A 27,596-nucleotide genomic window follows, 5' to 3' on the forward strand; every position below is an offset into this window, starting at 1 on the left:
TCATTGTCGTTTTTTGGAAGATGTCCTCAATTCCAACTTAAAGTACATTACCCATATTTCACATCTAAAGCAAAAAATTGGATATGGTGTCCGGATTCTTATAAAAGCACGTCCATACTTTAGTCTACCAACCTTGCTTTCTCTTTAACATGCATTCATTCACAGTCACTTCACCTACTGCGTTGTAACTTGGGGCAACACATGTAGCTCTCATCTTGTTCTTTACAATACGTCCAGAACCAGGCCATCCGCATTATTACTTTCCAGTCACCCTGATGTAGTGTATCTGCCCTTTTGCAAGAGCATCACATTCTCACAATTCACAAACTATTTCAATTTAACACTGAACAACTTGCTAATCATAATAAAACTATTTGCATTAGCTAACAACTTATTACCTAAAATCAGAACTAATTTTGGTAAATTCACTTCTGCGTTCACAGCAACGTCCTTTATGGAACTGTATTCCAACAGACATAAAGCTGTCTCTTAGCACAGGCAGCTTTAAAAAGCATTTATCCTCGTATTTACTTAACTTCTCAATGCTGTGATGTAATTTAACATGTTCTGTCTGCTTCATTATGTGTAAACCATTATATCTCTGACATTTCACCATATCTCAGTCCACTTGTTTCCTTGTGTCCGTACTTGTTAAACCTCTGCCTCTTGGCTACATTTCACTTCCCCTGATTTGTTTTGGCACGTTTTCAGTTTACTTGTTTTCTTACATTAATACGTGTTAACAATTCTACCTCTTTGCGGTATCTGCATTAACCTGAATTGTTTTGTTACTTTTCATTTGTTCAAAACGGAATTCTGTATACTATTATATGTTTCAGTTCTGCTGTCGTGTGTAATTATTTGAAGACAAATTTACACCTTTGCTGCATTTCCTCTAACCTAATTTGTTTTGTTCTTTCTGATTAGAACAGGAGGTCCCCTTACAGCCTTGAACTTTGGGACCTCCTTCTGTATACCTTGTTACTGTGCTTTTATTTTAGTGAGTGAATAAATAAGATCCTTCTTCAAAAAAAAAAGCTTGCCAAGTTCAATCTTTGACTTTTTAGGACACAATGAACTAGTCCATATTTGGCCATACAGCTAACTTCCATTAATTTGACCCTAACAGGACCATCAAAATTGATCTAATTATCCAGCAGTTAAACAAGGAAAACACCAAAACACACTGCCGATTAATTTGGCACTATTTGCCCCAATTCTAACACATCCTCAAAGCGAACATGCACCCACAATTTTTTTTTATGGGTTTAAAGTAGAAATCAAACGCACGGCCAATTCTTTAGCAAGAAAAACTTAGCATGCCTCATATTCTGGCACTAAGAAAAAGACGAGACAAGCAAACTGTACAGTCATTGAAAGGAAACTTGTTGGCTTTATGCCCACCGCCATCACTCTCATACAGCACATTATTGATGTCTATGAAGAACCACAACATGTTATCGTTCGTACGGTATTTGATATTCTGCATTTATGAAACAACTCGGCAACAATCACAAACGAGATAGTGGCCCACATCTACACTTAGCTAATTTATCCTGCAAAGAATGCAATTACCCAAAGTGCCAAAAACACATGATGCAAGTTGTTGCTGCTAGCTTAATACATAAAATAGCATTGTAATGTGCTGTTGCATTCATACTGAAAACAGCATGTCATCATTTTCGTGCTATGGAAGAACTTGTTCTGTCCGTACAGCTCGCTACTAAAATTACTTGAGAGAACTGCCGCGCTGTAATCGTTAAGCTACTATGGCAATGATGGTTAGTACATGAACTCATTTGATCTTCATGCTTGTGGCTTTAGGCATTCTTGCAGCTTTGTTTATTACACTGTATCTGACTTTATTCAACGAAATTTACTTCAAAGCAATCTTACTTTTCTAAATGCAGAAGACAAGAGGACTCTGCCTACATGCATAACAACTGTGAATTGTAGCTTTCATAACGCAATATTTTCTTAGATCAATCTGTAGTCATTCAAGCCATTCGAAGCCAGGAGGAGGAAGTTTAGGCAAATCCATATCATTCCTATGACTTATGAACTGCCATGCTTGCAATTCTTGCAGACACTAGTGCCGAAATTTTCTCTAGTAATTTTTGTAGGAAACTCTATGGTTCTGTCGCCATCCATGGTTGACATGTTGTGATGGCAAAGGTGATGATGCTGGTAGACTAAGCTGGAAGTGGCACGAATGCAGTTTTGCTTTTTTCATTTTGGATTGCACCATGCAGGCAATTTTCTGACATACTGTAAAAAAAAGAAAGGGTTGACACCAAGCCTTGACCCTAAAGAAGACAAGGTCGATGTACATGGTTGAAATGATTAAATGATTAAATGTTGACTGTATCTCTCTATTCTGTTCCTTTTCCATGTTCATAATTCCCTCATTTTGTATCTTATTCGTATCGTATTTCACACGCAATTAGTGGACCTTGTCTTTAGCGTCAACACTTGGTTGACCCTATTTTTTTTTTTGGAGTGGTTACAAGATAGAGCCCAGAAACACCAAACCTGTATGAAGTCAGCAAAGAAGACCTTGTCTTCAAAAACGCAAACTTGACGCACGCAGCAAAAGTGTGGAGTGTGCAGGAACACCGAAGATACACAGCACAATCATGTAAGTTAGCGCATACTTGGCAGATTGTGCTAGTAGAAAAATATAAACGAGTGTTTACAGCTAATATAAGTTTATAGCTATAAACGAGTGTTCATAGCTAACTATACTCATTTTTGATTATATTAGTTGCTGCCGATTGCTAGGTGTTCTTGGCATGTAGAGGTATTTCATTTCACTTTCATGCTTGTTCGGTATATACAAGTCACCTAACCGATTATTTTTTATATCCTGGAAGTGGTTACAAGATAGCCAGATCCCAGATACGTCAAACCTATGTGAGTCAGCAAAGAAGAGCTTGTCTTCAAAAAATGGCATTAGAACCGTGTATAGATAGTGTAATATTTCCTTATGAGCTACCATTCTCGTTTTAAAATCTTCCCGAGCCAGGCTGAAAATATACATTTCTAACAGGAGATGCACTTGTGTTACGACACATTGACTGTACCTTAAGAGCCACCAAGACGGACACTTTCACTATTGTAGTTGCCACAGGGATTAGAATTGGGGTCAGGTGCGTGTGAGGTGCGTGTGTGGTGATCAGCTGACTTCAAGTTATCTGGCAAAGACCAATTTCTGGATCGAAATAATGAATGTTTGGGCTCATAGAGATGTATAGGTGCTGGCCAGGTCCTTGTTTAATGAATTAACTGAAGTCAAATTACTGGAAGTCTACTGTAGTCAATTAACTGTACCCGAGCGGGCACCACAAAGTCTATAATGTTGCAGCAAGCTGGTTCGAGAACTTGAAGGCAGTGTAGCCATCAGTCTTTCATTTTTTTGCATCTTTGCTGGCTTACGGTGTTTCCTCTCACAGTAAGAGTAATTTTGGTAACGTAGAGGGATAATTTACCAATACAGTGTCACTTAACATTCTTCTCGCTAGTGTCTTTTTTAAGGTGTGCTTAAATCTAAGCACAACTCCACAGGTTCTTTACCTTCTGTACTTTTCTGGCTCTTCCTCTTGCAAACATACCGAGCGACTGCGTGGATGAACGCACTAGTCATGGCTCTGCAAATGGCTCACCTGAAAAACGGTAGCAGCTTGACGAGTGTTGCTCTGTCGGGGCTGTCGATAAGCTCCTGCGATGTCTGCGTGAGGAAGTTGAGGACACTACGCAAGTATCGCTGCAGCCGTTGGCGTCTCTCTTCTACAACCTTGGCATCCTGGAAATAACAGGGGGAACGACGGCGATGACAAACCTCCACACGAGTTTGCCACTTGCACGCACCTGAATCTAAGACACACTCAGCTTTTATGTTTTAAAGTAGAAAACTATTGTAAAAATGACATCAGGGCTACTAATGACATTAACATGGATATGTAACAGCTCTTAAACAAAGTACATATTGAACATGCATTTGATATTTAACAAAAGAAATGTGGCATACCTCCAATTCAGAAGCATGAAGTTTACTTTCACACTTCAGCCTAACACAAACAAACCAGGGTGTCTGCCAAGTTGACATTTCCCAATTCTCCTAGCTTTCCAGGTTTTCCCTGAGTGCCTATGCAAAATTCCCTAACTGACAAAACTTTGTTTTATACCAAAACTGGCTGACACCATGTCGCCCGATGCTGTCACTCTCTAATAAGCATGTTAAAAAATAAAAAATGATAATCCAGTTTGAATAGTAAGGAGTAGTGTTTATTTTATTAAAAACAAAACAGAAGGAAGGGGTTAGTAAAATGCACAGCAAATAAAATATCTTTAAAAAATGGTAAAGCTCAAATACGAATAAAAGGAGACATATACAGAAGCAAATATTTTCGAATGTGAGCTCTTTCTATCAACTGATAGCAAGCTCGTTAGTACGAGGCCCAAACTTTGTCACAAGTGAGATTCTCTTTCAACCGCTGGTAAATTAACGTCAACTGTACTAACATACTTTCAGCGTGCGCATAATGCCTCATTGTTGTGTTTCACTGCTTTAAAGAGTTTATTTTGGTTTAAGTGAGGAACACGTGTATCTTGGCTTCAGCCAACACTGTTTTTTCAGCTCAAGGTCCTTCAAAAAAGCAGCAGCTCACTTCCTTTCCTGTTCATTCCTTAATGAAGCATCCTCTTGGTCAGTTGTACAGTCAAAGTCCGATTTTTCAGACTCCGTAGTAGCCACGAAAACGTCAGAAAAATCGGTCAGTTCGAAAAAAAAAACATGAATGCATGTCCTTTACTGCCCTTAAGGGCTCAAATCGCCACAGGGACATACGAAAAAGCTGTGAAGGTCTGCCAGTACACTTAATAGGCGTAGTGCTCGTACTGTGACAGGAGATGGCGGGTGCACGCTCGTATAATTAAGGAATACATACCGTGTCCCGTGACAATTGCCCCTTCCCACGCGTGTTATGCTTCACCGTGTAACATAGCTGTGCTAAGGCGAACCTGACTTTCGAAAACCGGCTTTATGCAACGTGCCGTGCTTTCCGACCTTCGAAGCCAATCGCGAGGACCACGAAGGTGGAGTCGGTGCTATTGCTGACAGCGGCAAATTCTTTCAATGAAAAGCAAGGGGCAGAACTGCAAGAAACTTAATAGTGAACGTCGAAGCAGCTAGGTCTAGCGTTGCTGCGGTGGTGGCTATGGCCGCCAGTGGATCTGCATGAGAGCGCCAGTTCGAGGCGGCGAGGTAATCAAAATGGCGGTGGTGGTGGCTTTGATTAATACCATTTTGGACCTGCGGTCATGGCAAAAATTTCGGAAAATCGGACGGCGAAGGGTTCTTGAGTACAAAATTTCAGACGTTTTATACATTGACAGTGGTGACAGTGGTGCTGCGAAGCCGTCCGAATAATCGGCCGTCCGTAAAGTTGGTCGTTGACTGTACACGGGCAACCCTCCAGCCGACGGCACGGTGTCAAAGACAATATGTCACAATTCCTCTTTCCAGCTCGAGCTAGAATCACTGCGACTTTCATTCCCTTTCAATAAAATTTTCGCTAATTTTCCCTGATAGAAGCACAAACTCTCCGAGTTTTCCCCAAGTATTTCCAGGCTATTAAAAATCCCCGAGAATTCCCGGCTGGTAGACACCATGCAAACACAGTGCACTCTGCAGTCCACAGTCCTTCCAAACTAGTCTAAAGTACAGTCAAACACATTTATAATGAAGTTTTTGGGACCTGCAATATTTATTCTCATACAGGTAGCTTTGTAGTAAAGGTCCCACCCCGTGCCAACCACAATATAGCAGGCTAAGCCGATTCAACAAAAGAAAGCCTTTATTATCATGAATTATGGAGTGAAATAAGTCACAAATTTTCTTGCGCACACTTTTTGTCTGGTAGAATGTGCAACAGCAGCCAACCTTATTGCAATTACCACATGTCGCTATCGCCTCCCTTGCCATCAAAATTCTTGGTTTGTTTACAGGACCTTCATCACGGTTGCTTCCCTTGGCATTTGCATCCTTTTCACCTTAGTTGGCTTTGAAGACATTGCAGGTTGTCAGTTACGATTACATCATCACATTGTCATAAACTGTGATGTATTTGTCAGCCGTCACACCCGCTGCTGCGTTACAACAGGCAGCGTATGAGTTTAGCAATTCCTGGAACAGTGCAGTAGCACTGCTACCAATAGCGGCATGCTGGTCAAGTGCTGCCACTAGCGCTAGCGCAAAGCGCACCTTGGGGACGTCTGCAGAGGGCAGTGGCGACAATGCTAGGTGGCTTTCATTGTAAAGCAACAAATCAGCCATTGGGGATGCCTAAACTCCTTTGCTGTACAGGCGAATTTGTTGTAGAGGTTTTCGTTGAAAATACGTATGAAACATAGGAATTTGGCCAAGACGATAATCAACAGGCAATTTCGCTGTAGAGGCGTTTGTTGTAGAGTCATTCAACTGTACGCCTTTCTCAAAATGCTGAAACTTTCCCTCTCTCAAATCCCCGCCTTGTTATGATCGGCCAGTGGGGGTAGTGGCCCGGCAGGTTTCCCTGGCCTAGGGATCTAGGGAGGACAGAGGGGTTTTAAGCGAACTTTTTTCAGCTCTTGAGTGTGCTTCAATGCAGTCATGCTAGACTGATGAGACGCAACATTCTCCACTCTTCATGTATATATTGTAAATAAACCCAGTACTTCTTGTTCTCGATGAGAACAGGTTCGTCCCTTCAACAATGTCCTTAGCGTGGATGAGTCAGACGATGGCATGGGCCAGCTACCCCTTTTGACATGTCTGACCCCAACTCTTACAGCCTGCAGTGTAAGGCACAGTTGCGTTCCAACTGCCAAAGAAAGAGTCCATTGGTGACCATTCCTCTGGTATTGCTAACCAGTGTCAGGCAGTGCTCATTTTCTAGGTCATTGCCAGCTGCACATGAGCTGACCGCACCTGCCAATGCTGCCAACCCTTACGGAAAGAAGTTATGAATGTGCTTTTGGAACAGAAAGAGCACCCCGTTTTCAGGTACTAAAAGCAAAAATAGACATACAGGCACAAAAGACAGAAATAGGCATCTATAGGCATCATAAAATCAGTACTAAACCCCTTTTTGTCCCATAATTCATGCTCATACACCAAATAGGTGTGGCCCTGGTACGTGGGAATATGCATCTGCCTATAATTCGGTCTCTAGTGATAACACCAGCTCTGACAGTAAGCGAACATTGTGAATGTGGTTTCATATTTGATTCACTGCACAGGCAATTTCTGTACCAATATTCATGAAAAAAAAAGTATATGTATATGTGCACATGTCAAAAACAAATACAGTAATCATTCAATGTGGGCTGCCATTTTCACTTCAAAATCTTCCTAAGGGCAGGTTGAAAATAGGAATTTTTGGCGGCAGATGACTTATTTCAACACATTCACTGTCCACTAGCCCTGCCAAGACAGATGTTGCAGCCACTCAGGTTACGACTGAGGTCACCACTTTGGTCAACTGCATTCACGTCGACCAGCCAAGTTTGAATTCTGGGGAGGGTCAATTTGAGCATCGAAATATATATTTGGCTGACAGAAATGTATGAGCACTGGCCGCAACCTACGGTCAAGGTCAAATTGAGCAAAAAATACAATTAGCCAAAGTCGAGAATGAACAAAGGTCTACTGTAGTTTTTGTGTTTTTAAATCAGAAAACGTAAGCATCCTGAGGGCTTGCAAAAGGCTATCGGTTCTGATTTTCGTTTGACGCATACGTTGCAGTGTTCTGAGAGTTATTAATGCGACAGCATTAAGGAGCTCATGTCACAGGAAAGCCGGTGTCGTCGGCGTTGGCCGTGAGCGAAAAATTCCGGAAGGCAATTCATAAATAAAAACAACTTGCAAGATGGGCTGGATGGGAATCGAACCAGGGGTCTCTGGATTGTGAGACGGAGACGCTACCACTCTGCGATGAGTTCGATGGTTCAAAGTGGGACAAAAGCGCCTCTAGTGAATGCGGTGTAGCCTTAGAAATGTGCCGTAGAAAGTTACACTGTGGTGTATATCGGTAATTATGAGCACGTAAATTACAGAAGTCGCAGTTAAACGAGTAGCGAAGTATGTTTCCACTACATTTCTGCGCTTGGCGCACACGCAGAGCCATCTTCTGGCAAACACAGAAGACCTCCTCCTCGCAATGTACGGTGCGGCCCTGACAGCTGGCGCATCACTCGCCCGCTTCTCCCCTTCGTCTCGTTTGAGCGCATTAGGGCTGACTCAAGAGCATGCCGAGCGAATGAGTGGGCAGTAAGAACGGGGTGCGATAACGCTATCCCGTTCTACTCTTGAAGGTGAAGCTTAAGCGTCCTCCAATTTTTTTTTATGAACAAAAAGAGAAGACAAAAATTGTTAGTTCAGCCTAAACATGCCCTCTTCAAACTACCGTGTATTTTGTCTAATTTCACCCACCCCTCCCATTCAAAATGATGAACTGGTTTATGCGGGAAACTCTAGTGGCATACCTTGTTGCCTATAGACTTTTTGGGTGGGAAGTCAAAAGAATAGATGACGGGGTTCTTTTTGCAGAGTTGCTTGTGCAGGGCGTAGAATTGCGAGTAGCGCCGGTACACGTTCCACTCGTCATCCCTTATACGCACGTACACCTGGAAGAGGAGTGTGCACATACAAAAGATGAATGACACATCCAGCAAAATAAACCAGCACCAGTCACACTGCTTCACACACAGCACTTATTCAACAACACTTATTCAACCTCCTTGCCCAAACCCCAGGGCTGGTATGTTAGTTGCGGATGTCACGGATTGAAATGTGAGTGAGAGAAAACTTTATTCGAAATGTCCGGCGGTTTGGGTGGGATGGAGCCATAAGCACCCCAGCCTAGGTGACTGCTTAGAGTCCTTGGACACGGGCGGCTTCCTTGGCATGCCGGATGACCCATAGTTGATCGGCAAGGTCGTGGCTGAGCAGGGCCGCCTCCCAACGCGCCCTGCGGTTCGAGACTGCCATGTCTACCCCTTTCGTCGGGGACTCCTGATGCTCGCTACCGGTGCATTCCCACAGCATGTGCTGCAGCGTCGCTCTGGCTCCGGATGCTTTACACTTGTTGCATGAATAAAGGTTGGGGTAGCAGAGGCAAGGATTGCCGGGTTCGGATACGCATGTGTCTGCAATCGCCTCCAGGCAACCGTCTGTTTCTTGTTTAGTTTGGCGTGCGGTGGGTGGATATTTGCATCTGTTCAACTTGTTGTGTTGCGTGATGTCTCTGAAAGTGGTGATGCGATCCCCCCACGTCCACTCCCGCACCGCTCTCACAGTGGGCAAGACGTTGGAATTGTCAGCTCGGCATGGATTGCTAAGCATTTTTTTCATTTAATTTCAGACGTGGTTAAGTAAAAGCTCTCAAAACCTTCCAAGGTCAGTGCTGGAATCTTTAAGCATACAATGTGCTCCATTTTTACTGATAAATGTTTAACTAGGCCTGTGCAAATGTCCAAATTCTCGACGTCACGCCAAGCTGATGCAGGAACTTGAAGGTCGTGTTGCCAACCCTGTCTTCAGTATTTTGTACCTTTTCTGGCATACCAAGTGTCTTCTCGTAGTCAGAGTGGCTCTTTTGGTATTGTGGAAGGGTAATTTACCAACACAGCTGAAATGATTTTTCTCTTTCATGCCCCCTTTATGGTCCACCCATACTACATCGCTCTAAGAGCTTTGCCTAGCATTCCATCGCTCTGCGTCAACACGGGACAAGGCAACGAGCCGAAGCGCCGACTAGATCCCGCAGATCTCGGCATCAACTGGCAGGACATATGTGCAAAAGTGTTTCAACTTACAGCCTCCTGTTGCATTGACATCAAGCAAAGCAAGTAACATCAGCCTGTAGCATGTAGATGCTTAATACTGAAGAGTTCAATGGACACTTGTCTGGCAAAGGTGAAACATGGCGAAATGAAACACTCACCAAATAAAGAAAAATAATGAAATTAACAAAACTGGACATTTCAGAGCCCGTACGAGATGTCAAAGGTACCCTGACTTCCCTAGTTAACAGTCAGCAGCGAAGGCAATGGCCCTCACTTAAGTGCGTGTGAGATTGCACAGACTGCGTGCCAAGCGATAATCAGGACACATGGTCATCTGAACAACATCTATGCATGTGTACTGTGCAATTTCACTCATACATAAGCAGGGGTGATTGCCTTCGCTGTACATTGCGAACAAGTGAAGTCACGACACACTTGAAGTTTTGTACGGGCCCGTAAATGTCAAGTTTTCATCATGTCATTACGTTCAGATTTTGCCTAGTGTTTGCTTTATTTCAACAAGTAGATGCTAAGCAGAACAAGAGCAGTTGGCACTGTTAGAAACGCCCAATGCTGGTCGGCCTTTCAGGGAATAGTCGTTTGATACTCATAATCACAGAAGCCTGCTAATAATATCTTGTAGAATGCAAACGCATTACAAAGCTGAACATTCTGTGCACCATACTTGCCTGGTAGACGTGGAATGCATGCGACTGGTGCCCAGCGAGGAATGCCGAGGGGATCCACAAGTTGATGAGCGGCCTCAAAGATGCACTCTGCGACGACCTGCAAGGTGACACTCATTTTTCAAGCACAGTTCCAAGAAGGCAACATGCTCAAATGAAATGGGGAGAGCAGGGTCAGAAGGAACAACTCACGCATCATAGTCCGACGTCACGCTCAAGTCGTCATCGGAAGTCTGGTTTTCATCGGGCAGCTGCAACGGAATTTCAGTGGATGCAAAGGAACTGCTTCGAATGGGCGGACTCTACAGCTGCAAACTGAAGCTTATTTTGTCACGGCACTTCCAAGAAGAAATGCACCAAGGATGCAGAACCACTGTATCAGGACAGTGTGATCACAGTGGTGTTCTCACCGGTCCACGCAAGTCGGTGAGCTCCTCGCGTAGCCTGCGAATGGTGCATTCGCGGAAGAGCAGCAGACGATGCAGCCGCTCGTTGAACTCCATCAGTTCCCCATGCATCTCGGCAACCTGTGGACAGTGACCGCAACACAACCATTGCACAGCGCCAAAATTCCACAGGTTTGTCAAGAATGATGTTAACGTTGACTTATTGTGTATGTTAACATAACAGGGCCACAGATATGAGCTGCAAGCTCTATATTAGAGAGAGAAGATCACTGTTATTACAATCAACACACTATCTGATGCCACTTAAGGCATGACATGCTGTGTATCACCCAAAAAGGCAATAGCTGGCTGGATGATGATGGCAAGACACAACCTTGGTTCAAAATGAAGATAACCGCGATGAATATGGCAACAGCCTGATGATGACAGCACGACACATTCCTTACATGGCAGCATTCAGCAACCGTATAGCAAAGCTACTCCGATGTTCCATCCAGTATGCACTTTTTGCCCTGTTGTCTCCAACTTCCTCTATGATGATGATAGCAGTACCATATGTCAAGCACATTGCCATCATTTTGAGATGAGGCAGCAGTCCACTACAGCTACTGCTGTAAGCATGATGTCTCTGTGTGCAGTTCATTTATTCTAGTCATTGCATCTATTTGCCATGATACTGCCTTGTAAAGGGTTAAATAGCCAAGGATTAAATGTGTGCCCATTGTTGTGTCCATGACCTGCTTTAGATATCAGACTATGGATTGAATCAGCATGCCTTTACGCGAAGTGATGCATTATGAATTACAATCTGAAAGCAGTGCAAGAACCTAGTTTGGAGCATTCAAAACTGTCAAAAGAAATGAAACAGCAAATATAACTTAAAGGGCAGCACTGGCCCGAATGCCTCTCTAAAGCCATTCTCACATGTTTATGGTAAAGCGCCTGTGTGGACCAACTGCAGTAAATGCAACTGAGCAGTCTCCGTACCTGAACCAGCTTCTTCTCGTACTCGCTGGCCTCAAACTGGTGGTCGATGTGTGGCTTGGCATCCGGAATGGCTGGCTCAACATCTCCCACCATACTGCGCAGCTCTGAGACAACAACACGAGACCAGATATTGGACGTAGGCAAACCCAGCATGGCAAGCTCTCAACGTGCAACAGCACCACAGTGCTACCACAATGTGCAAGATGAACCCTTGGCTGTCCCTGAACACGTACTCAGCGTGACCGCAGAACAAATGGCAATGCATGCCAGTTGCAATGCACAAACGAAAGGCATGAATGAGACTGCAGCTTTCAGAAAGTTGTGTGCAGTAGTTTGGGTTAAAATACCAAAATTTTTTAATACGAACAGAATACAATTACTTAACATGGAATAGCAAATACAGTCAACGACTGAATTTTCGGACGCCCAAATTTTCGGACATGCCTGATATTTCGGACGTCTTCGCGGCACCGCCACGAGCCCCATAGAATCAATGTACAGTCAAACCTCGATATATCGAACACGGATATATCGAATTATTGCGTATATCGAACAATTTCTATATCACATGAAAAATCGCATGCATTTTTAATTCTTTATTTCGAACGGGGCCGGATGTAAAATGGGTATATCGAACTCCGCCGCCCCAGACCAAGTGCGCTCTGTTGACATGAGGCGAGCTTTCCCGCAACACCTCGAAGATAGCGGCGGCGCGATCGGCGTTCCAGACTGCTGCGTACGACAGCTGCCCACATCGGTTGCGCCGAGGGCGCCATTTGAACGTTGCGGCGTACACACGCGGCGGCTTGGAGCCAGCACGGTCGCCGCGATCACGCGCGCACGGCGAGGCTTGCCCCCGCCGTGCGCGCAAGCCTCGCCGTGCGCGCGTGATCGAGGCGGCCGTGGAGCCAGTTGGAGCGCTTTGTCGGTGCTGAGCCACACATCATGTGCATTGCGGACTTCGTTGGCGGTGACGACTGCACCGGAACAGTGGCGGAGTTAACAGACGTGGAGATCGCGGCAGAAGTGACTGCTGAGCGGCCAAACGAAGACGCTGCCGAGGCTGATCCAGCAAGCGCTGATGTTGCCCCGCTCCCGACTGCAACTGAGGCTGTAGCTGCTTTGGCCGTTGTACGCCGCTACTGCGGCGCAATAGAAGGCACTGGACTGTCTATTGTGGACCGTTTGGACTATGTTGAGGACGCCGTGGTCAAGCACGCGGTTGCCAATATGAAGCCGGCTACGCTGCTTCAGTACTTTCAGCGAACTAAATAAATACTTTGTTTGAAGCTTCATGTGAGTATCTATTGCGCCACGATTGGTTCATTGATTGATTTGCGCTAGTTTTTGATGCGTTTTCTACGTGATTTTATATATCGAATTCTGGCTATATCGAACTATTTTGCGATCACCGCGCTGTTCGATATATCGAGGTTCGACTGTATAAGGACATCTGAAGTTTTAGACGCTCGAACCCCCCGCCGTCCAATTTTCCGGACTTTTTGACGGACGGAAGGAATTTTTGGCTCCTCGCGCAGCGCCCTTGAGAAGGAAATCCACTTGCAGCCGAAGCATATCACCGCTTTGAAGCACAACTAGCCGAATCTAGTCGTCACACACCGATTTGGTCTGGCCACGCTGGCTATGTTCATCGCCGCACTTCCGCCTCCGGCGGAGTTTCCGGAGCGGCGCCATTTTGTTTGTTTGTTTGCGCAGGCCACGTTTTGGCTACCGTGGTGTGTGGTTGTCTGTTGTGTCAAGTGTGCTCTGCGACGCTAGGCCTAGGTGCTTCGACGCTCGTGAGCGAACTCCACTAATCGCAACTTGAGGATTTCGCTTGCCTTCGATGGCGCCCACTCCGTCTTCGTCGTCCTCGCCGATGGCATCGAAGCGCGGAAAGCAGTACCGTCGGACGACGTGATCAACGACCTCCGCTCTGCTGGGGTTTCCATACCCACGGAAATACCTTTTGAACAGTTTGTTGACGCTGACAACGAGCTCGACTTCCGCGCAGAACTGACTGACGAGGAAATAGTCCGTCGGGTTGTGGGGGATTCAGAAGACTCCGATGTTGAAAATGAGGAGCCAATGCCTGCGCCACCTACAGGCGCCGAGTTGACGCGAGCACTGTTGACTCTTTCATCGGTGTACAGTGCTGACATGACCCTTGCTCAGATCGAGGCGAATATGATCGCATGCAACCGGAACGCCGTCAAAACAACAATGAACAAGTTCAAGCCACTGCAGCAATAACACCGCCTGCCCGACGATGCACATGTACATAATAAACCGGCAGTCGGCTGCATACAGAGTTTTTGAACGCCTCTTTTTATAGCCACTTCACTGATGCTGTGGCAGGGTTTCGGAAGCCTGTTACTTCGCCCTTTACCTCTAGATCTGAGAAAAAAATAAAAAGGGTGCGTTTTTTTGCATGCATTCATTTTTTCGGACTGCCTGAATTTTCGGACGTTTTTACGTTCCCTAGAGGGTCCGAAAAATCGGTCGTTGACTGTAATGCTATGCACATGCATTTATTAGCAAGTTGGTTTATTTTAACATGTTGGAACATTGCAATTACACTGTCATTAGCAAAAATTAAACTAATAAGCCGTTATACTAAAAGATTGCGTATTTGGCTCATGTTAGCTTTGGAATATTAAATAATTTGTGCTAGTTGTCCGTTCTTGCCAACCTGTGCCTTATTATACTGCACCGCATCAATTTCTCATAAACTCAGAGGCATTTGACCCTGTGCAAGTCGTCACTCGTCACATTTACTGTCAAGCAATAAGCTCAGCATTGCGGGTGGAACCTGAAAAAAAGAGTCTAAAAAAATGGCGGCAAAAAAAAAAAGAAAAAAACATTCTCGGACCGATTTTTTTCCGAAATGATAGCTTTTAGTAACTGACGGGTCAATGAATGAACGTATGTATTGAAACAGTGTGATGAACGGCGCCACTACGCGGACAAACGTACGCAAACTAGATGGATGTGGGCGAAAGCGGCAGTGGTTTCTGCTGCAGTGGCGAAACAAATGTGAACATCTTGTATATGCGCGGAAAAGATTTTCCGGCCGCTTTGGCTTTCCCACCCGCTTGCCGTTTCCCAAGTGTGAACTGTGGGGATGCGTGACTCTCACGCCTCCCCTGAGATCTAGTTTTCCCGCATAGCTTGTCTCCTGCAGGGCGGCTTCGCTCGCCGCGTGGCCTGGCGCCCGCGGCGGTCGGTGTGGTTGAAGCACGGTGCGAGAGATGGCGCGAGTGCCGCGCTGCTGCGGGGTTACTTGGGTGCGGGGGAGACAAGGCGCTTGGTCTTTCCCGGCGGGTTGGCGCACGGCGTGGACGTCCCGCGCGTGCGCGGCGACCCATGCTTCTGCGAGACCGCCTCGCGTGGCCGCCTTCGAACGCGCCACCGTTGGCGTGACCCTACACGCGAACGACCAGGCGTTGGGATCCAGCATGGGGCGAACATATTCGCTCGCTATCCGGTCGCTCGGTGAGTCGGACTTCTAGATTTGTCGCGCGCCCATCGGCATGTTTTGGGGATAGCAACTCGGCTAGCAGGCATTGATCTATGAAAGGTGCAATAAATGCCCTTGTGATTGTTTGCACTACTGTGTTGTCGTTCCTTTGTCCCAAGAGTACGGAGGAGAACCCCCATATCTCCCAAAGAACGTAGCCTAACTGTATATGAAACTATCGACAGCTTCCATCCGTCAAGTGCTCTTGCTTCGGACGTTAGCCAGCTTGAGACATTATAACCACGAAGACATACACACGGCACACGTTGCTCAACTACAAGTCTCGGGCACAACAGCTTGACGCATAAATCAGCATTCATCATTTGCATAAACAGAGATAGAAACTTAGCACTAGCCATAATGCTGAATTTTATCATCAGTCTTCTCAGTCCAAAAGGGACAGAAAGGAGAAATGTAAGCGCTTCATCACAATCATAGTGTCTGGTACACTTTTGTCAAGGGGGAATATCAACTGTTTTTTTTTTTTTCATCCCATCAGGACATTTTTGGAATATCCCAGCACGCAATAAATCCTGTGGGCCAACGCTTACCTTCGTGGGCTGCCAGGCCGTCCCGTTTCAGCATCTGCACGGCTGCTATGTACTTTTTGAGTTGGTGCTTCAACAGCTGGTTTTCCCTGCACAAAACAGACGGAGTTTCGTCGTTCAACAGCTGCGAACAACCAGCCGCAGAGGCTGCTCCCAGCTGCAGTGGTGGCTGTGCCTTAAGACAGGCCAAGTGCAAGAGAGCGAGAGTGACAGATAGGAACAGAGAAAAGGCAGGGAGGTTAACCAGAAAAAAGTCCAGTTTGTGACCTTTCACGATGGGAAAGAGAAAAGGAATTTAAAAAGATTGGAAGAGAGAAAAATAGTACATCAATACCTACTTATTTCAACCCTCGTTAATTCAGAAAATCAAATCATTCGGACTCATCCTCTGGTCCTGGCAAGTGTACGCATTATTTAATGCAATCAACCTCTCGTTCATTCGGACGTATTTGGTAGCACATTGGGTAACTCGGACAACTCTCAAAGTCTGGCAAGTGCGGAGCGCCGCAAATGTGCGAGATTAAAGAGCAAAAACGCCGCTAGCGTCCCACCGAAACGAAGCAGCGGAGTCCACATCGCCAGTCATTATTGGAAATCGTACATGAATGAGAGCAACGCCGGAACGCTCCGTCCCTATTCCTGCATTTAGAGACTTTATTCTTGCATTTACCACTACGCATAAAACCGCATCGGCCGCATGCCTTCATAACTGTGTAGTTGCCATCCATGATCACGCTGGTAGCGACCACAGTTTCACCTGAAGTTGTTGCAGCTAACGGTACTTTCATTTTGACTCGGTCCATGCGTCGGCCATGTGCCTTCAGAACTACAAGGTCGCCATCCACGATCGCTTTAAAAGCGGCCGCAGTTTCGACTACATCGATTGCGGCATACAGTTGTTTCGTTGCGACTCGGTGCAAAGCTGTAGAAGGTGAAGAGCACCAGCTACATCGCAATGGACGAACTATCTGTTGGTGACACTGGAGAAAAATAATGGGAATGTGTGTGTGGTAGTGATAAGCGTGTCTCAAATGAAGATGCACGCCGCAGCTGTGCCTTGAAGGAAGTTGTGAAGCCTTCGCCGCAGCGAGTGCTAATCAGTCACAAGATGGCGAGAATTGCAGCTTCAGCACTGCCATTGTGTGAAATAGAAACAAGATTTGCCGATTCATTCAGCAAATAAAAGCATGTTGACGTAGTATGGCAGACATGCCAGGCACGCTATGGGCTGTCTCCTTCAATGTGTCTGGTGCTGATTCATGGGAGATCTCGCCAAGCTGATACAGTCAAAGAGCAATTTCTCAGATATGCCTGGTAATTCGGACGCCTTCACGGCACCGCCACATGTTCCATAGAGCCAAGGTATAAGGAATGTCTGAAACCCTTCACCGTCCTTTTTCGTGACTGCAGGTCCGAAATGGCATTAATTGAAGCCACCACCGCCGCCATTTTTTATCATCTCGCAGCCTCGATCCAGCACTCTCATGCGCCGATCCACTAGCAGCAGTAATAGTTGTCTTGTTGTGTCATTAAGTCTAGCTGCTTTGACATTTGCTGTCAAGCTTCCTGCTGTTCGATGCTTTGGTTTTCATCGTATTCGCCGTTGTCAGTAATGGCGCTGACTCGGCCCTCATCCTAACAATGGCGTCAAAGTGTGGAAGGCCTGGCATGGCGGTTCCCAAAAGTCGGTTTCGCCGCAACATGGCAGTGTTACACGGTCAATTACAGTCCACTTCCAATAATTTGTTCCTGACGGCACAGCAGATCTGGCGGGTCGAATTAAACAACATGCAGGAAAAACCCCGAAACAGCTATTGCTTCATTTGGCAGCATTTGCCGTTAAAGTTAGCTTCACCGCAATACAGTCGGTTATGTGGTGAAACATACAAAGCGAGGAAAGACGCCACTGTTAGGGGACACAGCACGTGTTCCTTAATTTAAACGCGCACATGTGCAGTCTCCGGTAACAACAAGGGCACCGAGACTCCTAATAAATTTACTGGCAGGCCTTCAGAGTTTTAGATAGACCCCCGCTCTTTTGTAGGCTTTAAACGTCCTCTTGACTTCCGGAGTTTTTTCTTCTTGGCACCTTCTATATCGCTAGCTTTCCCGAAACACAGGTAAATGATTTTTCTTCAATTCTTGGTGCACTGCCCGTGCTCGCACATATAATTAAAGAATGCACACTTGGCTCCGACCTGCTGTGGTTGCTTAGTGGCTATGGTGTTGGGCTGCTAAGCACGATGTCGCGGGATCGAATCCCGGCCATGGTGGCCACATTTCGATGGGGGCGAAATGCGAAAACACCCGTGTACTTAGATTTAGGTGCACGTTAAAGATCCTCAGGTGGTCGAAATTTACGGAGTCCCCCACTACGGTGTGCCTCATAATCAGAAAGTGGTTTTGGCACGTAAAACCCCATAATTTTTTTTTTTTTAATACTTGGCTCCGCTAATAGTCTCATATACCAGACACGCATGGTGGGCGAAACTTAGGCTCAAATCCCCACAGCAACAATAGGAACTGCTCTGAATGGCTGCCAGTGTGCTTATTAGGTGTCTGCATGCTCGTACTGTGACCGGAGGCGGTGCATGCGTGCCCCAGTATAATTAAGAGACGTGTACTGTGTCCTGTGACAATGGCCCCTTTCCATTCCTTGTACCGCAGAACACGGCTGTATTGCGGCAAAGCTGACCAGTTAAGTTCAATTTATTTGGCGAAGGCTAATTTTCAGATCGAAATAATGCAAGTCTGGTCCTACAGAAAAGCATGGGCGATGGCCGGGACCTTCGGTCGGGATCGAATTAACCGAACTCGAATTAACGGAAGTCTACTGTAAACACACTGTACTGTGGTGAAGCACAGTAAGAGTGCCAAGGACTACCGTCATGGACATAAAATGTGTTCCTTAAGAGGAAGCTTTAGCTCGAGCCCAACTCCGATGCTACCTATTCACATAGTGCATGTAAAACGCCGAAATACTTTTCTGAGATAAGCACTGGGCCTGTTTTAATGAAATTAGTTGCATTTTTTAGAGAAAGTTAAATTCTAGTGACTATAGGAAGCAGAACTTCAATTTAGAGCCAGAATGTTTTTATGTAATTTTCGAAAATTGGTAAGTTTGAAAAAACATAAGCATAAAGTTCACAAATCTTTAGCTCTGCACCTAGAACAGATATCGCAGTTCTGTAAACTGTATCCGTTAGGGCACCCAAAGTGGACAAATTTGATGTTATATCTAACATGATTTTGTTACATTCTTTACAAAGGTTTTACAAAAGTTCTGCTCACATATTAGTGGTCTATTTGAGATCCATGTATAATATATAAATTTTGTCTGCTTTAGATATACTATTAGGTTCTATTGACAGAACTATAATATAATTTTTCATTGCCGAGTTAGAGTTGTAAACTGCATAGTTTCGTTTTCTGAATTTTTTTATTTTTATCAATTTTACTAAAAAACTGACGACCTAAATAAAAAATCTGCGACAAACAGTCACTAGGTTTTAGCTTTTTTTTTAATGCAACAAACTATCGAATTCAGTGCAGTGGTTGCCATGAAAAACGATTACTCCTTTCCTATGTATTTAGACAGGAGGCATTCACAGTCTCCAGTTACAGTATGGGCACCGAGGTGCCTAATAATTGTAATGGCGGGCCTTCAAAGCTATTTCGGACGTACCTGGTGAGTGTCTGTATTCGGGACTCCTGTTTGTCCAGCCGCTCGTTGGTCTGCTTCTCGGCCTCCCGGGCATCGGCCCTCAATTTGGCACTAACTTCACTCTCCTGCTCCATCATCCTCCGCAAGGCACTGCGCAATGCAATGGCACAAAAGCGAGTTCAACAAGCGACAAGAACTGTGCTCCCACATGCATGGTAGTATGACATTAAAAATGGTGTTCAACTTCTTATCGATGCTGCCAGTTTTAGGTTGCAAGACAATGTTGATGAGCAGAACGAGAACAAGGTGAAAGCAGGAGCCAATGTTTCGACAAGTGGACTCGTCTTTGTTAAGGCGACATATGCTCTACAGACAATGTTGCACACACTTTGAACACCATCCACCAGCGAAAATATAAAGCACACTTGAGTGGCTTTGACGGTGTGTCGATTTTCTTCATTTACATGGACGTTGTGACAGCCACAATGACCGTACCAGAATCAGTATTGAACATGTGATCCTTAATGCAGGAAAAGACTACTCAGTGCGAAGGGCTCGTATGACTGGAGGCATGACAAGTGAACAGTTACAACAGGCCTTACGTGGACTCGGAATCACACTGAGTGTTGCGCCGTTTCACAGATTACAGTTGAGAACACAAGTTTCGAGACCACAGCATCAGCAAAAAAAAGAATCAAAATTTCTTCACAACACGGAATTGCTTCAAAGCCTTTGCATTTGCCATACGTGGGCCTGTAGGTTGTAGTGCTCAATCCAGCTGGCATGCCAAGGTTACAAAAAAAATATTTTTTTTTCGCAGCATCATTAATGTCTAAACCTGTGCTTGTGATTGTATGCACCACAGTCTCCTTTCTTCACATCTTCCGTTTATGAATGTACATACGTTTATCTTCTGACGCTCCCAAATTCCTTGCTCACTGCAGGATAGTTCAAGCACTTTCACTTCAGTAAGGCAGTTACGATACTAGTGCCTTCATGCATTCTTTCTTCCTTTTGTCTTTTAACTCATTGCCATTAATCATTCATTCATTCATTCATTAATTCACTCAATTGATCAATAACCAAAAATACAAAAAGTACTCACGTGTTCTCCTGCTCAACATCTTTGATTTGTTGAGTCATGACGAGCAGAGCTTGCTTGAGCTCATCTGCAATGTAAAGAAGGCAGTAACCATCAGCCAGTCTGCCCCCATGCTCTAAATATTGCCCCCAGTAAAAATCCTGTGAGACATCAAACTGATGGCGAATATTTTCCATAATGCCACCGCGGCAGTATCTGCAACACCAGCAATTAAAATTAACTCGAGAGCAACTCAGTGACTATGAGGGATGTCGTAGTGGGAAGGTCTGGATAGATTTCAATCATTTGGGAGTCCTTGACATGCACCTAAACTGACCAAGCATTTTTTCTTTCCCGTTTTGTTCCCATCAGAACGCAGCGCCGAAAACCAAACCCACAGCTTTGTAGTTGGCAACGGAATGTCACTGGCACTGAGCCATCGTAACAGAGAGACAAGAGAAATCAATGTTTACAGCATGATCCAGGGGAAGAAAAAAACTTTCAGGCAGCACCCATCTCCAATAACTGACTAAGCTAGGTGGGAGCCCCGTTCCCTCAGGACACATGCTTTGTCCAACTGCTGACAGAACGGAGCATGACGGTGCGTCTGTTCTTCATCACTATTGCCACCAAACGCCCTGTGTGTCTCTAGATCTTCCAACCCCACATGTGCGAGCCACAGGTGCATGTCAATATTGTGATGTCACGGCGATGGCGGCGGTACCCTTTTGCTCTGCTGTCACACATATTTCACATGCCGTCTCAACTGTTGACATGGTGCCAAGCATAGGTGCAATAGGCTTCTGTAAACCTGACTCACGTTAAGTTACTTTTTCGGTTAATTTGATCCCTGCTGAAGGTCCTGGCCGGCGCACACACCTTTCTGTGGGCCCAAGCATCCGTGTTTTTAATGCTAAAATTGGCCTTCGTCGGATAAATCGAGCTTGACCAGTCGTGATGCCCGACCCCTACGGTGACCAGCAATTCCTTTAGTGGCAGCGTCTGTCTCGGCAGAGCGTAGTGGACGGTGAATGCACTGAACACACATCGTCTTCCATCAAAAGCGCCCATTTTCGGCCTGCCCTAGAAAGATATTTAAGCAATAACCAAAGCTTGCCATGTCTGATTAGGTAATTAATCAATTCTAGCAGGCACATTGTTTCATTCCCAGAAAATAGGGTAAAAAATTGCGTACGCATTGCAATCGGACACAATCCGAAAACCGCCTTTGCAGTGTTTGTATGTGTTACCGCATCACAATATAATGCAGCGAAGCTAACTTTCGGCAACCGGCCACCACTATGCAACACATACATACCCTTTGCCAATTTTTCTTGCTAAAAAATTGGGTGTGCGTTAGATTTCTACTTTATTAAGGAGCTCTAAAGTTTCCATGTTAGTTTTGTACATTAGACACGTATAAAGTGGGCATGCGTTTAATTCAAGGGCATGTTAGGATCGGATAAATACTGCCAAATTAATCAGCGATGTATTCTGCCATTTCTTTTCTGCATTTCGTTTAATTCGACCTGCAGGATAATTAGATTAATTCCGTTGCTCTCTTCAGGGCCGAATTAAGGGAAGTCGACTGTACTCGCTTACCATGCGACAAGCCTAGGTTCGATACCTCGTACAGGGTTTATTTTCTTACATTTTTTTTACGTACGCTGTCATCACATCGAGGCCACATATACAGACAAGGGTGAGGTAGGGTGGCAAAAGGAATGCTCTCACATTTAACACGACCCGTAATGTGCACAATGTGCAAGGTGCTCGGTTCCCCGACCTGGTGTCGCAGATGCCATGTCAGAGGCAAGCTCAGCTTCAGCGGCCGCAGCACTCGGCGACTCGACGACGCCCAGGGCGAGTGACGACACATTCTGTGCCAAAGCCAGGGCAGCCGCTGCCGTCTCTGTGTCTTCGCTGTAGCTAGGAATGGAGTCCTCTGTGCAGACAGAGAGAAAAAGCATTTAACGTCATGTTCACGTGATTTCAATGCCACCCATTTGCACAATACATTTCTCCGGCATTAAGACTTTTTTTCTCGCAGTCCTGTGGAAAACGTACGAGATGGGTTCTCATGTACACAGTACCTGCTGCAACACTTTTACCTATTTTATTGCAAAATGGCCAACATTTTAGAACTTGTTTATGATTGAGGCATTGACATGGAAAATTTTACGATTTTTCATTTGCGTCTGGTGCAAAACTGATTTCGAAAGAATATTGTAAGTGACAAACTTTCAGAGCCTCATTTTCTTGGAGCTGTTTATTTACTCGGACCCACTTGCAGTAGCGCAGCTTCAGAACTTCTGGTTTTTCGTCATAGTTGGTTGTGTTGAAGTTGTTCCTGGCCACACGGTTTCTCAGCCTTGCTTGTCTTGCCACCGAAAGGAAAGATGGCTAATCCGCCCGCCGATCATCGGCAATACAAGACGTTGCCGATGAAAAGAAAGCGCGTGGCTATAGATTTGGAAACTAAGTACTTCTAACCGATGAGACGATCGTCGCAAGCTGCTTGCATCGGAGTAAGCCTCTTAAGTTTTCCTTTAAAGCAGTACCGACCACAACAGCGGTGACAAGGAGAGTGCCACAGCCACTCCACCATTGAGTGCAGTATTTGTAGGACTGACAGAAGGCACACTGAAGTCATCACTGCAAAGGTCGATGAATGTACCTGATCTGGCCCCATCTTCCGCAGGATGGCACATGGGAATGAGGTCCCCAATGGACAGGTCCAGGATGGGCGTCAGGGCAGACGGCTGGCAATTGGGACCTGCTTCCTGGCCATGGCTGCAACCAAACACGAGAAAAACAGCGCATCCCTTCAGCCCCATATTAAATGATGCCTCTTCAGCACCTACAAAGCAAGCCCTCGAAGCATGGCATTCAGACCGCCCGATGGTACAAGGAGTGAGGCAGGCACAATCAGGCTTCTAAAGCATGCACGGTCTGGTGGAATGTATGCAGAAAACAGACACAGTAATAGCCTGGCACGTGCTTTCGTTGACAGCTAGCATCACTTTACTGCGATCGGTGTCTCCAGCTGACGGAAGGTGTTTGAGGAGCCACAAAGGATGGCGTGCCAAATTCTGCAGTACTGTGACAAGCCTCATCATAGCTGCCTGACAATCATGATTGCATCAGAGAGCCTAGCTCCTGGCCCCCAGGTACAGTTAGATGCCTCCACAATAAAGCATCTAACTGAAGCATTTAAACAAAAAAATGGGCCTTTGAAAGTCTTCAAGTCTTCAAGGATAAATCAAAAGCTCCCCCAACCTGTGCACTTAATCACCTCCCACGCACATACTTTGCAACACCGGCTGTATATGAGCTTTATAGAGCCATCGCTCCGATATAAACAAGTGCACAAGAGCTAAACCACTTCAGTCTGACAACAGCGCCCTTTCTGTATGAGCCTCCAACTCAAATAAGGCTGCTGAGTTCAGAAAAGCATGACCTCGAAAATCACTGCCACAGCTATGAAGGAGACCTGATTTTCCACGAGCAATTTCATTGGCAGAGCACTTTTTCATTGGCAGAGCACATTGGCAGAGCATAGGCAGGCCCCTATTTTTCTTGCAATAATCATCTCCTGGCCTAAAGCTTCTTTTTCTAGGTTTCTAGAGAGTAATCTGGCAGTCGACGTTTGCCCTTAGCGTGTCCAATTACAGTCGAACCCAGATATATGAAACTTGAAGTAGATCGAGAAATAGTTCGATGTATCAATAATTCAATATAGAGAAATCGGCTTGAGACGTCGCTCGCGGTCATGACAAATGGTGGCTTATCGGAGCATTCAAGAACAGTGAAGTTTATATGCGCAATGTGAAGGCACACTTTATTTCACAGAAAAAAAAAATCACTAATCTCTGACCGCTTCTTGCTCTGGGAAATAAAGCTGAAAACGCTGCTTTCGATCTTCTCGATACTTTCCAGATGCGATAATCCGGTGCCCTCCATTTCACAGCAACAATGCTGAACCAGGCTGAATGCTGACGCCAGCTCAACGGTTGTGTACGGGCGCATTTCCTTGTGACCACGGTGACCTTGGTCACCACTGGAATCACCTTCCTCTAGGGCACCAGCAATTCCCTCCACAATGTCATCATCAGCTAGAGCGGCTACAGCTTGAACATCGCTGTCAGCATCAACAAAATCGTCAATAGCCACTTCGGGTGGGATGGCACCTGGAAAATGGGACAAGTCGCGAAATGCCTCGTGAAAATATCCGTATTCGTCTGAGGCTTCTGGACATTCATCTACCGCCACTGCAAGACCTGCCTTGTGGAAACAATTAGCCACTGTGTCCTTTCCAGGTCAGGTGCCAGTGATAATCTGAATGGCCCCCAACAGGTCAACCTTCATATCGACTCTCATGCGGAGGTTAATTAGGAGCCGCTGAACAAGTCTCCTACTGTAGCCAACCTTCAGTGCCTTTATGATGTCCTAGTCCAGTGGCTGCAACCTTGCTGCTGTGTTAGGCGGGAGAAATTTAAATTCTACATGCTGCAGCTAGCAAGTGGTGTGATGGGGCGAGCAGCTGTTGACGAGAAGGCAAACTCGGCGGCCTGACTTGCCCAATTCAGTGTCCCATGCCTGAAGCCATTCAGAAAAAAGCTGCCGCATCATCCATGTTTTCTTGTTAAAGCCATAGCGTACTGGAAGCTGCTTGCAGTTCTTAAAGCACCGAGGTGACATACTTCTTCCAACCACAAATGGCATCAGCTTGCAAGATGCATCTATATTTGCTGCGAGCAAAACCGTAACGCGCACTTTGCTCATCTTCCCACCGTGACATGTGCTCCCTCGGAGGTTGAGCGTGTTGCATGGCAACATTTGCTAGAAAAGTCCAGTCTCATCCGCATTGAAGATATCTATGAGGGAAAACTCCGCGCCGATCTTCGGCCACTCCTCGGAAAGCCACTGTTGCATTTCCTGGCTGCTGACAGCTTCACTTTCGCCTGAAATGGCTTTTCCCACAACGTTGTGGCGGCTTGTGAACCTCTGCAGCCACCCAGTGCCACCGCAAAAGTTTTCTTCGTCAAGAGCAGCCACAAACCATTTCGTCTTTTTCATCAACATGGGGCCATCCATGGGAATGTTTTTAGCTTGGACCTCCAGAAACCAGGCACACCCAATGCTTCCTCAACTTTCTCAAAAGCCGCTGGGCGAGCACGACACGCTCCAGAGTGAATTTGCCCAGCCGCTTTGAGTTTGATTTGATATCTTCCTTGGTATTGAGCAGCGTATTTAATAGTGCTCTGTGGAATGCCAAATGCATCAGCCACCAAGGACTTCTTCTCGCCCTCGGCCTGCCTGCCGGGCTCAGACAGCCCCTTTACAGTGGAAATAAAAGTTTTTCATTCATTCATTCATGCTTCTCGCCCTTTTCGACACTCTGTAAGATTGCCAACTTGGTTGCAAAGTCCAAATTTTTCCGCTTCTTTACGTTCGCAGCCGCCATAGCTTGCACTACACAACACCCACGGAACGTTCACCGCACACAAGAGAAAGCGACGGGCATTCTGTCTAGCATGCACTGATCTGGCTTTTCGGCACCTGCGTACTGCTGCAAAGGAGAAAAAGAAAAGAGGGAAGGACAGAGACGGTGGAGAAAGATCTACTGTAGAAGGGTCAACATTTGGGCGAGTTGGTACTGGTTGAACATCTTGAAGGGGCAGCGCAATATGACGAAGACAGAAGGCAGGAACACACAGGACAGCGTTGTCCTGTGTGTTCCTGCCTTCTGTCTTCGTCATATCGTGCTGCCCCTTCAAGTGGAGAGAGAGCTCAGCAGTGCTCGGCAGTAATGGCCGTAATGGTGGCATCCGCCGTGCATAGGCGCCCTCACATGCACACACCCATTCCCTCACACCCCCATTCATTTTTTTGCATTGTCTCCCCCAGTATGGCTCCATTGGCTGCGTCTGCTCCACACCGGCCGTCGCCAAACCGGTTTTCTCGTTCCATCACGCATGTGGCCTGCAAGCATCATGGGGCGTCGCGCGCCATACAACCGTGAGAGATGCAAAGGGCTTTGAGGAAAGCACACCTTCCAGGGTGTGGCGCTGCTCTAGACCAGCTGTCACCAAGCAGGTTTCCTCTGCGCACGCGGCTCGCAAACGTCACGCACCAAACGACCACAGATTGGCGCGGGAGATGCCTGCGCCTTTGGGGAAAGCGCACCTGCCAGTGCACGGCGAGGGGTTCGATATATCGAATGACTTGGGGGGATTTTCAAGGGGATAATCTGTGTGTTCGATATAACCAATAATTCGAAATATCTGGGTTCGATATATCCGGATTCAACTGCATTTGGCTCCTGGTTGGATTCAGTGTCAGGTGGCAAAGGTATGCGCCAAAACGAAATGCAATACATAATTGCCGAGTGCAGCGATAACAGCCTGTCACCTCATTGGCGATGAGGACATGGAATTGGGCAGCTCAGGTCTCGGTGACCCAGAGGACTCTGTTGACCCTGACCACGTCTTTGCTCGCTCCACTGGGATGGCTGCCGATGGCTTGCCCCGTGGATTGGGCTCTGCGATGAACACACAAATGGCCAATAAGTGCTACTTCATTGCTAGCACTCTACCTGGTGATCACAGTACCTTGCACTTCATTAAGCAACAGGCATGACAGTTCATGACAATCACAAGCAATCTGATGTGGTTGGGGAAGAGTTTAGTTGGCTGTCTTCAAGGGCAGCGGCTGGGTTGGAATAACAGAGGTCATTAATGGAAATGTAATTTTTGTTTACAAAGCCTGGTGCATTGTAAAATGCAATGAAGTGGGAATTTTTTGTACAAGGTTCCAATTCTTGGAATGCACTAATATGCAGAAATCATCGCACTCCCTTCAGTGTCTGAAAAAGA

General features: G+C 46.0%; 1 protein-coding gene across 2 annotated transcripts in view; it reads right to left on the reverse strand.

Annotated features, from left to right (window-relative positions):
• Nucleotides 1–27,596, reverse strand: part of LOC126529385 (sorting nexin-29-like) — a 59,889-nt gene that overhangs the window by 7,364 nt on the left and 24,929 nt on the right. For both annotated transcript variants that reach the window (XM_050176980.3, XM_055069813.2), the window contains 12 exons: nucleotides 27,133–27,262; nucleotides 23,396–23,511; nucleotides 22,505–22,663; nucleotides 20,743–20,806; nucleotides 19,659–19,787; nucleotides 15,977–16,062; nucleotides 11,906–12,009; nucleotides 10,922–11,038; nucleotides 10,704–10,762; nucleotides 10,515–10,611; nucleotides 8,524–8,664; nucleotides 3,663–3,802 (listed from right to left, as the gene is read on the reverse strand). In XM_050176980.3, the coding sequence (XP_050032937.1) occupies nucleotides 3,663–3,802; nucleotides 8,524–8,664; nucleotides 10,515–10,611; nucleotides 10,704–10,762; nucleotides 10,922–11,038; nucleotides 11,906–12,009; nucleotides 15,977–16,062; nucleotides 19,659–19,787; nucleotides 20,743–20,806; nucleotides 22,505–22,663; nucleotides 23,396–23,511; nucleotides 27,133–27,262 (1,342 nt within the window). The remainder of the gene's footprint in view (nucleotides 1–3,662; nucleotides 3,803–8,523; nucleotides 8,665–10,514; nucleotides 10,612–10,703; nucleotides 10,763–10,921; nucleotides 11,039–11,905; nucleotides 12,010–15,976; nucleotides 16,063–19,658; nucleotides 19,788–20,742; nucleotides 20,807–22,504; nucleotides 22,664–23,395; nucleotides 23,512–27,132; nucleotides 27,263–27,596) is intronic.

The sequence above is a fragment of the Dermacentor andersoni genome, chromosome 8, assembly GCF_023375885.2.
Source record: "Dermacentor andersoni chromosome 8, qqDerAnde1_hic_scaffold, whole genome shotgun sequence".
NCBI classification, from domain to species: domain Eukaryota; kingdom Metazoa; phylum Arthropoda; class Arachnida; order Ixodida; family Ixodidae; genus Dermacentor; species Dermacentor andersoni.